General features: G+C 35.7%; 1 protein-coding gene across 2 annotated transcripts; it reads left to right on the top strand.

The window, feature by feature from the left end:
- The first annotated feature begins 4,706 nt into the window (after positions 1-4,706).
- LOC306876017 (GTP-binding protein 8-like) lies at positions 4,707-11,011 on the top strand. Of its 2 annotated transcripts, none has more exons than XM_079426905.1 (7): positions 4,707-6,375; positions 6,645-6,743; positions 6,829-6,959; positions 7,137-7,236; positions 9,468-9,586; positions 10,570-10,702; positions 10,788-11,011. In XM_079426905.1, the coding sequence occupies exons 1-6, from the start codon at positions 6,052-6,054 to the stop codon at positions 10,655-10,657; spliced, it is 861 nt and encodes a 286-aa protein (XP_079283031.1). In that variant the 5' UTR covers positions 4,707-6,051; the 3' UTR covers positions 10,658-10,702; positions 10,788-11,011. The 2 variants fall into 2 exon arrangements, with proteins under 2 accessions (XP_079283031.1, XP_079283032.1); XM_079426906.1 differs by having other exon boundaries at positions 5,492-6,225; positions 10,788-10,978.
- The last annotated feature ends 391 nt before the right edge of the window (positions 11,012-11,402 follow it).

Below are 11,402 nucleotides of genomic sequence, written 5' to 3'. Positions count from 1 at the left end.
GGCACTATGTCATTTTTATTGCCAGCGAGTGTGTCATTAAAGCCTGTGTGTCAGATATAAGTTACATTCCGTCAGTCTATTAAGCTGTTTGAACGATTGACCCTTCTGATTTGTGTGAAGTCATCTGAGATGAACTGCGTATGGCTTCATTATTAGGAGACGGAGCAGAACGGGGGTGAAGCGGAGGAGTTAAGGGTGGCAGACGTCCCTTTGTGTGTTGGTCACAATGCTGAAGTGAAAGGAGGCAGGATGCTTAACATGCAAATGAGACGAGCGAGAAGGAGAGGTCAGGGTGGACATCACTCAATGTCACATTAACAAGTGCTTGTTCCATGATGGGTTATTAAATGCTGAGTGTGAGAGTACAGCAGCTGCATCTCGTTGGCGCTTTTCTGTAGCATTTACAAGCAAAAATATCTCTGCCAATCTGGAATAATCCCAAAGAGATCATTCAGAGAAAAAAATAGCTTGTATATCACATAATGGTTATTTTATCCCATTGACACATGACATTTGATCACCAAATGTGGCAGATATTACCTAATATATAATTATATATAATTATATATATATATATATATATATATATACACACACACACAGTGGTGTGGAAAAGTGTTGGCCCCCTTCATGATTTTTTATTTTATTGCATGTTTGTCACACTTTAATGTTTCAGATCATCAAACAAATTAAAATATTAAATAAAATATAGCACAAGTAAACACAACATGCAGTTTTTAAATGAAGGGTTTTTTTTAAGAAGGGAAAACAAAATCCAAACCCACATGGCCCTGTGTGAACATGGCCAAAATTCCTCCACAGCGCTGTAACAGACTCATTACAAGTTATCGCAAACGCTTGATTGCAGTTGTTGCTGCTAAGGGGGGCCCAACCAGTTTAGGAGGCAAGCACATTTTCACACAGGGCCATGTGGGTTTGGATTTCGTTTTTTCCCTTCATAATAAAAAAACTTCATTCAAAAACTGCATGTTGTGTTTACTTGTGTTATCTTTGATTAATATTTAAATTTGTTTGATCTGAGACATTAAAGTGTGACAAACATGCAAAAAAATCAAAAATCAGGAAGGAGGCCAACACTTTCACACCACTGTATATATATATATATATATATATATATATATTAGTGCTGTCAATCGATTAAAAAAAATGTAATCGCGTTAATCACAGTCCAGGACCAGTGTTGGGAGTAATGCGTTACAAAAGTAATGCATTACAGTAACATATTACTTTCTGCTGTAACACAGTAGTGTAAGGCATTACTAATCAATTTTCAGTAATATTTTACTCGGTACATGTTCAGTAACGCTTGCATTACAACACACTTTTAGCCCCAATTTATTTTATTTTTTTTATTTAATTTAAAGTTGGGCTCCGACTTTTTTATGTCCCTAGGGCCTGCTTCGGGCCAATATTCACGTCATAGTTCATACGCGGGCCAGTCCTCGGGCCTATTTTAGGCTTCTCCTTATCTTTATATTTTAGACATCGGTCAATTATTGATGAAAAAAAAATTGCAGCGCTGGTGGAAATAACGTGAGTCCGTGCTGCCGCAACTGTCAAGAGCGACTCGATGGTGTCCCGCAGCGAGCCATCAGCACAGCTGAAGAGTTCTGAATTCAAATACACTCAATAAAGCAAAAGTAATTACCATGGATGTGTCTGGGGGGAAATAGTAAGGATTCGCCATCTCCTCGTTAGACGCGCCTTTAGAGAGAAGTGCATCTTCACGGATAACGATTATATTAAATAGTTTTTGTTTTCGTTTTTATTTATGTCGTTAAGTAGTAATTTAAAGCTTTCTATAGATATATTTATCATGTCTGTGAGGCATGTATTCGCTGTCTTTCGGTTGATTTTTGTGAAGCGCTCCTGTTCAAGATAAAAGCACCACGTTTTGTTGACATTATGAGTGCACACAAATAAAAGTAGACCCTTTACAGTTACAAATGATGTATTACTCTTACCTTTATGATCAAAAATTACAGCGTAAGTTGTTTCCATTGAAAAAAAATTGCAATTGATTGCGCTGGTGTCCTGCACTTTAACATCCACTCTCCACACACTGGATGCAGCGCACATTTTTCTAGGTTTAATGTTTAAACATTGTCATATGCTTCAACTGTTTTAGTATATCTATAGATTTTATTTTAGGCAAGTCATGATGATTCGAGAAGGCTAAATTTATAAAACATACAGCCTGCCGGTCTGCCGCTTGGTCGTTACTTTAAGAAAAAAAAAAACTTATTTAATGAACAAAAAATGCTCCAAACGGTTTTTCTAAATGACTTTGCCATTAGGGCAGGGCTCTAGTACATTTTGTAATTTTAGAATTTTAAGTTCTACTTCTGTAGATATTTTGGTGAAAGTAACTCAAAAGTAGCAAGTACAGGAGTCATGTAACGCATTACAATTCTGAGACAGTAATATTTTAAGGTAAGGAATTACTTATAACAGTAACAAGTAATCTGTAATGCATTACAGTTTGGAAGTAACTTGCACAACACAGTCCAGGACTGTGATTAATCACGATTAATCGCAAATTTAAAATACTAGGATTTACCTGTAAATGTATAGAAATAAAGAAATGCATGACAAACTAGTTTAAGGAAACAGAACCTTTCACACCTCCACAAAGTATGAGACATAATCCTTATTATTAGATTTTTTTTTTTTCAAAAAAAAAGCCTTTATATTGGCAATAAAACGTTTACCAAGCCACATCGCTTCAATCCCAATAATAAAATGTGACATTCTGAACACTGTAAAAAGTGATAAGTTGACTTGAAAAAAAAATTGAGGAAACCCCTTGCCTTAAAATTATCAAGTAAATAATAATAAAAAAAATAATAAGTTAAGTGAACCTGACAATTCACTTAACTTAATTTTTTAAATTATTATTTACTTGATAATTTTAAGGCAAGGGGTTTCCTAAATTTTTTTTAAGTAAAGTCAACTTATCACTTTTTACAGTGTATTACCAGCTGAAATAAGTTTAATTTGAAGCATTCAAATTTATGAAACCTACAGTAATGTAAATAAATAAATAAAAATGACAATAAAAAAGTACATGACAAAATTACTAAAAACATTTTTTTTTATTTAATTAATGTTTTATTCATGAATAAAAACTTTAAATATTAAAACTTTGTGGGATATTTCACAATATACACTTAACTTTGTTTTCCATGAGTAATATCAGATACAAATTTGAACATCTCTTTCTTGATTCATTGTCTGAATTGTGATTAGCATGCCAGCATACTACTATTTCTACATGGCTGCTGATTTTACATTCAGTTCATTTGTCACGGTGGAAACAAAAGATCAAATCATATGGCTAGTGTACTTACAGTAGTTTGCTATTCCAAATGCATCCATGTTTATTTAGACTGCCAGATCATTTTATGCACAATTGTATTAAAATCCAAAATAACAGTATTTATGTCCAAGATAATATCTAAACACTACTCACTGAACTGTAACATAAGTCATGTGGCAAAACTATAGCTGTTTGAAATATTTATGGTTGCCTATTTATACTATTTCACATAGTATTTAAAACAATAATATGCTGTATGTACTGCACTATATTCAGTAAGCAGCATGTATGCTAGTATTCCATTTCAAATATAGGCTGTCTGACCATCTGTTTTTACTTTGCTGGATCTCCATCTTAATATCTGCATCCATCTAGTTCTTTCTATCTTTCAATTTAGAATTCAGATTTTTTATTCACTCTTGTGCTCAATTCTAAACTCATCTGACTTGCTTGTCGGTTCTTCTCTGTCTACTAGACTTTCCATCCATTTCTTCACACTTCACATCCCTCTCTTCATCACTGTGAGATGTGTGTCTGGCCACTGGGCTTAGTGTTGAGAAAGGAAATTCAGTTTGTGCCTTCAAAAGGAATGGCTAAGTTTAGGTCATCATTCTTTCTTCAATACAGTTTACAGATATAAGCGAGATTTCTTTGATTTATGTTGCTATTCCAGTCAGGGTTTTTGTAAGAAAGCTATAAATGCTTCTAGGTTATGCAGCTACTGGCTGATCTGATCTCATGTCAGTATGCTGGTTTATCTAGTAATTGCTGATGGCTGAATTAGGATATGGGAGGCTGTTCCAGGATCGGCTTTCCTACAGCGCTATAAATATTTTAGATGGTGGGCAATAACCGTCCCCATAAATGCTCCCTTCAACTGTCTGTGGTACTTACACCAGCCCTGTACTGATTTAAAGGCCGTTACAGCTCACATTCTTACCAGGGATGAATTCACAACTGTACCCATTCATTTTCTGCCAGTGAAAGGTCGAGCAGGGTGACTGTCAGGGTGACACCTTGCTGAGCTCAGTCAAGCAATAAACCTAGCTGAGTTCCAGAGACGTAGCATAAAGAAATAGGTTTGTGATATTTCTATGAATGTAATCATGCACTGTAAATACATAAACAATTGAATTCTACGCAATATGGCTTTTTCAAGAGTCAGTATAATTATTATTAAGAAATACTTGCTTTAGGTGTGCTATAGCAGAGGTCTTCAACTCTGTTCCTGACCCACTATCCTGAAGAGTTTAGCTACAACCCTAATCAAACACACCTGAAGCGGCCAATCAAGCTCCTCAAGACTGCTTGAAAATTGCAGGCAGGTGTTCTGAAGCCGGTTGGAAATAAACTTACCAGGAGAGTGGGTCCCCAGGAGCAGGGTTGAAGACCTCTAGAGAATGCAACAAGACGTGGGCTACTGCAAATGTATAAAGTGCTGAGAAGAGAAACTCTGATCATGCGTTTTATAATTGTTAGACCATGCTGTCCCCTAATGGTCAGATTTATGTCAGCACAAATATTACACTGTAGCTTTTAGGCTATTTCTATTTTTATTTCATTATTTCACTTTATACCACTTTTTTTCATTGTAAACATTAAGTATTTGCACTAATTACTTTACTTTTCACACATTTTGTATAGGCTAGATGCTTTGCAATTGTACAGTTTTTGCCATGCCAATAAAGCAAGCGCAAATTGAACGATTAAATTGAGAGACAATATCTAGCCTAAACCTTCAGAAAAAAATCTATTTCTATTTATTTTCTATTATTTCTTTGGGGTTTGCAATTTTTACAATAGCAACCAAATTGTGTGCTTTCAGCCAACACGTTAAAACCTTAATCTGAGTGATGATTCTAGCAGTATAAATTAAATAACTCTTGAAATTAAGTTTTAAAATTTAAGGTGATCAAATAATGTTGCCTACTGATGGTTTGCTAGTGTGGGACCGGATTTAGTCATGTGTAACCCTCAGTGCTGTAAAAGGCAATAAACACAATATACAATTAATATATACACAATAAACATATAGCAGCATAGTGAGAAATAAACATATAGGTTTGATAAAAAAAAATAATAATAATCTTTAGGGTTCGCTTTCCCCGTATGTCTTCAGTATAAGGAACCTTTGTTCTTCTATTTGTTTCCCCCGGATCGATTCTGATGTAACATGCGTAACAACACAAGTACGGGTTAGCCCCAATAAATCGCCTTTTTGCTCTCTCCTTAAACAGTAGTTGACATAAACAAGTTATTTTATTGATGTAATAGTATTTATTAATGTGCTTTTGAGCGAACAGGTCAATTTCGGGCTGTAAAAGATGTGTTATATACTTATGAATAATGAATAATTATAATAATGAATTTAAGACCTTGAGATGATATCCGGCTTGCAGTAAGACGTGTGTTTCACTGTTGTGTATTATGATTACAACTTCTTCAAACTTGTCAGAATGCATATGTCTATTTGTAAAATGATTTAAATGCTGACTGGTTGGCATCATATGTAAAGACTCCCAACACAGGATCCAAGTGGATAGACATGAACCATAATCAATTCAGTAAATCTTAGTGGAAAGATTAACATTTCAGAAACCATCAAGCAAGCCTTCTTGAACTCAGCATCCCAATTAATGCATGCATCAGTCAGTGTATCCCAAAACTGATTTCAGCAAGCAAACATTGTCATTGAGAGAATTGCTCTAACAATGCTGAGGACAAAAGCATTGCCTCTACTACAGACACATATAGCAGGTTATCCTTTGGTAGCTCGGAGAGCTCATCAGCTGGCCTCCATCAAACATGTGTGCGTGTTCCCTGAGAGGAGGCGTCAGGCTCTTCTCTACCCCTTTAACAGTCTGGAGGAGCACCTGTCTTCACAGGTCAGTCAGGAAGAATTCAAGATCTTTTATCCCAGCTTGGAGGAACTCTGTCAGGCAGAGACACTGTTCATTCCCTCCTCGAAACATAGTATTGACTACTCTACTTCTGCGGTCCGGTTAGATCATGTACCTCTTCTTAAACAGCCAGAGGTAAGATACGATTGTCTTTAATAGTCAACATTTGATTAAATTATACAGTGGCCTCAAAATTTACCTGAATTAAAAAAAGGAGAGGAAGAAATATGATTTCAATTTACATCTGGGTTGTATGTTTATTTTAGCATTTTAAATCACTTAGATTGTTTTTCATATATTAATATTCATTTGAAGTCATCCTGTGGATCTCTGGTTGAGAACCACTGCACTAGACATTTCAAACTGTGTCTCAGGTTTGCTTTGAGTGCTTGTTTGTATTGCAGGTGTGTTTTATGGGTAGAAGTAATGTGGGGAAATCTTCTCTCATCCGTGCCTTGTTCTCTCTTGCACCGGAGGTAGAAGTGCGAGTCTCTAAAACGCCGGTGAGTCTGTATGTCTTGGATGTTCTCTGCCGTTCAGTCCTCCATGGTCAGAAATGACTCATTCTCAGTCTTCATTTTCACACAGGGACACACTAAAAAGCTGAATTTCTTCACTGTGGGAAAGGCCTTTACTCTAGTAGACATGCCGGGGTATGGACACAATGCCCCACGGGACTTTGTAGAGATGGTTGAACCGTACCTTCTAGATCGTCAGAAGTAGGTTGAAGTTGATACTGTTTTTTTTATTTATTAGTTCACAATACTGATATTTGTTTTTGCATGCTTGTGCTGAGTTTATAAAAAAAGTATATTCTAAAGGTTGTCTTTATATATAAATGACTGATAGAATTCAAAAGTTTTCTTTCTTTGATTTCCTCATTTATGTGTCTTTAGTCTCGTGAGGACATTCTTGCTGGTGGATGGAGGTGCAGGTCTGCAGAAGGCAGATTTAGTTGCTGTGGAGATGTGTGAGGAGTTCAATTTACCTTATGTTGTGAGTTTGTCTCTCATGATCTTACTGTGACTGTCCAGCAGAGGTCGATAGAGTACTATGTGCTCTTATCAACATCTCTGTCTAGATCAGTGGTTTGCAACTAGAGGGCCTCAGACAAAAGAAGGCATCAAAATAAACTAAGCTTAAACATTAGTTAGCTTAATAGTTTCAATTATATATATATATATATATATATATACATGTGTATGTGTATATACATGTGTATATATACACACCATATACACTTTCCTGGTGTATATGGCAAATAGTAAATAATTTTTAAGGGGGCAGTTTAATATCACTAATGTTAAATACCTATCGTATCAGTCCATATGACACAATGCTCTGGTATCGTCTAAGACTTGAATAGTGCCGAATGCGAACTGTTGTTATGGTGCCTTTCTGTTGGTCATATACAGTATTTGTCCTTTTGCATGAGCTTGACATCTATCATTTTAAGGAATAGAGCTCTAGTTGAGTATACAAATTATTTTGATAATGAAAAATACAGTAAACAGTACTGTGAAATATATAATGTTGCAATTTAAAATAGCTGTCTTTTATGAGAATATATAGTGCACTCCAAAAGTATTGGAACAGTAAAGAAAAAAATTGCTCTGTTGGCTGTGGAGTCAAGACATTTACAAATATGATAAAAAGATGAATATGATACAAAACCTCAGAATGTCACATTTTATTATTAGCCATTTCAAAACATAGATGTTTTACCAAATAAAAAGATCAGCACTTTTAGAGTTCATCCCTCTATCTGATGTGAGCATAAGTATTGGAACAGCTGATCACTTAGAAATACCTGTGAGGCAACTGTGTCCTGTTGCATTAATTCTTCAGATATTAAAAGCAGGGAATGTGTCGTATCAGTTATATCCATTACTTCTGCATTCTGAATCTTGCATTCGATGATGACACACACAAACTAGGAAGAAGACGAGGGAGCTGACTTTGAGAGAAAAGCAAGCAATTTGGATGCTAAAAGAAAAGAGGAAGTCAATTAAAGCTATAGCAAAAACAAATGGCATGGAGAAATCAAGAGTTTTGAAACCACCAGCAACCAACAACTACCTGATCGGCTGAGAAAACAACAGTAGTTGATGACAGACAAATCATAAAAGCTGTGAAAATTAACCCTAAAAGATGTGTCTGTAAAATCAACACCAACAAGCTGGGGTGATGCTCTGACAATCTACTGTCCTCAGGAGACTTTGACACAGAATTACAGATGCTACACAGCAAGATGCAAACCTCTGACCAGCACCAAAAATAGAAAGGCAAGGTTAGAGTTTGTAAAAAAGCACAAAGGTGAGCCAGAAGAGTTTTGGAACTGTGTTTATGGACCGATGAGACAAAGATGAACCTTTATCTAAGTGATGGGAAAGCAAAAATTTGGAGAAAAAAAGGGAACTGCAAATGATCCCAAGCATACAGCCTCATCTGTAAAGCTTGGTGGAGGTGTTGTCATGGCATGAGCATGCATGGCTGTCTCTGGAACAGACCCTCTCAACTTTACTGATGACTTAATGTATGATGACAGTAGCAGAATGAATTTGGAAGGGTACAAAACCATCTTGCCTACCAATATTCAAGAAAATGCCACCAGATTCATTGGGAAGTGCTTCATATTGCATCAGGACAATGACCCAAAACACCCTGCCAGTTCAGGCAAGGGATTTATAAGGGAAAAGAAATGGAAAGTCTTAGATTGCCCAAGTCAATCTCCAGATTTAAATCTGATTGAACATGAATTTCACCAGCTGGAGAGGAGAGTAAAGGCAGAAACTCCCCAAAACAAGCAACAATTGGAACTGGCTGCATTAAAGGATGGGAAAAGAGTCTGGTGATGTCTATGGGTCACAGACTCACTGCTGTGATTGTGTGCAAGGGATCTGCAACTAAATAATAGCTTTTAATCTTTTATATATGCATATGTTCAACTGTCCCAATATTTATGCTCACATCAAATAGTGGGATGAACTCTAAAAGTGCTGTTCTTTTTATTTGGTAAAACATGTACCTGTATGTTGAAATGGCTAATAATATAATGTGACATTCTGTAGTTTTGTCTCATATTCATCTTTTAATCATATTTGCAAATGTCTTGACTCCACAGCCATCAGAGCAATATTGTCTTTACTGTTCCAATACTCATGGAGGGCACTGTATATAAAGGATGCCCAAATATAACCTTTCTTTCTCTGTCTGTCATGTTTTAGCTGGTGGTAACTAAAATAGACAGAACCCGACGGGGTGCTTTGTTGGCTCTTGCTCTACAGCTTCGGGACTTTATTAAAAATCAAACCAGCACGTGTTTCCCACAGCCATTTCTAGTAAGGTGAGATATGCAGACACACACTCTCTTTTGTATGATAATAATTTTTCATTCAGTAAAGTTTACACAAACAGGGTTCAACATTGTGTTTTTTTGTTTGTTTGTTGTCTGGTCAGTGTTCCACAACTATATATTTTCTTTACAAAAATAAACTTTGCAACAAGCTGGAAAATATTGAGACATAAAGTAACTCCATTAATTCAAAAACACAAATTTACTGAAACACTACTACAAGTCAATTCTGACAAACCTGTCAATCTGTTAGACAGCTAAATAACACTATCTAGATGTCAAATCAGCAGATTTTGTAAAAAAAAAAAAAAATATCAGTTACAATGAAAGAGAAAATATATTTTTTTACAAAAAATTACATTTCAAGTAAATGCTGTTCTTTTAAGCTTTACGTTCATCAAATAATCCTGAATAGAATACTTTAGGTTGCATTGCAATGTTAAGCAATGCAACCTAAAGAGAATATTAATCTAATAACTTAATAAAAAATGTTTATTGAGTAACGGTTGCTGAAAATAACACTGTTGTGGGTGTCTGCATTTCGGCTACATCGGCCATATTTGGTTGTTACACAATTACGGCGTCATTGGAATGTTCTAAAATATTTCACATGCCATCTTGCTGATGTGCATATGAGCGGTGATGAGTTATAATGCACACTCATCCTCCATCACTTCTTTTGGTTTTATGAGACTGCGATCACCAGCAATTAGATAAATCCTGTCACACAGATATATCAGTGCATCTGACCTGTCATTTTTTAAAAACGAGGAAGGTTCTCTCTGTTTGATGAAAAATGTTAATGTGGTCAGATGGTTATCAACTTGCTGATAATATAAGGCTAAGAGTTCTGGAAACAGTTGCATTTGCTTTGTGTGCCAATACAGGAAGTCGCTTTTCACTGATGAGGTGATAAGTAGCATACATTATAACATATGTGCATGTAACTTTTTTGCTCTTCCTTTGACTTTCAGTTCAGTCCAGTTCTCTGGGATTTATCTGCTCAGGTGTTTCATAGCACATGTAACAGGAAATCTACAGCTTGACGCCAAACAGTCGTGAATGTACTGCAATGCCTTTCCACACGTCACAAAGACAAACCTTGAGGTCTGGACGCAATGTCATAAAACCAGTTTGATAATGACTGATTTACACCATTTAATTACTGAATCTATGTATTTATTATTTTCAGATGCAGAGTATTACTGGTTTCAGGATTCATGCAGCTCTGTATAAAACTCCCTGAGTGATCCATCAAGTGTATGATTTAACAACATTTATATTTTAGTGAGATCTTAGGGTATACCACAAATGCACATCCCTGTCTGTTGCTTTATAGTCAAGTGGAATATTTGTTCTTCTAAATAAAGTGACACAAGTGTTGCTCTGTTTGTTTATGAGTGACTGTTCAACTTTAAAGCTTGCGCTTACTTTTGGAGATGAAACCAAAATGTACCAGCACGATATGATCTGATCGAGTTCCAGATACTTTTTTCTGTTAACATAATTACTGAAAGCTGTGGCTTATTTATAGAATTAGTTAATTACTGAACCTAAATCCCAGTGAATGGGTAAAACCCAGTGAATGGATAACAAAAGGACTTCTTACTCTTTAATTTAATATCTCATGGTCATTTCTTCTCCATGGTTTGCTGTAAACCTGATGTGCTATTGTCTGTGTTACACACTTTTCAGACGTTACTCTTCCTAAATTAATTGTAAGGAGGGTTTTGTTATTTCACCCGAGGGTTAACATTCTTATTGCGTATTACAAGGTAATTATCGTTGATTGGACAAGTAAAGTATA

Source organism: Barbus barbus (genome assembly GCF_936440315.1).
Source record: "Barbus barbus genome assembly, chromosome: 10".
Classification (NCBI taxonomy): Eukaryota; Metazoa; Chordata; class Actinopteri; order Cypriniformes; family Cyprinidae; genus Barbus; species Barbus barbus.
Note: the sequence above shows the minus strand (reverse complement) of the source record. Positions and strands in the feature narration are given on the sequence as shown.

What these genes read in the sequence shown, in the direction of transcription:
- LOC306876017 (XM_079426905.1), top strand. Translation starts at nt 6,052, where the DNA reads ATGCTGAGGACAAAAGCATTGCCTCTACTACAGACACATATAGCAGGT. An exon ending in TACCTTCTAGATCGTCAGAA is followed by an intron (nt 6,960 to 7,136) that starts GTAGGTTGAAGT and finishes ATGTGTCTTTAG; the next exon opens with TCTCGTGAGGACATTCTTGC. An exon ending in AGTTCAATTTACCTTATGTT is followed by an intron (nt 7,237 to 9,467) that starts GTGAGTTTGTCT and finishes GTCATGTTTTAG; the next exon opens with CTGGTGGTAACTAAAATAGA.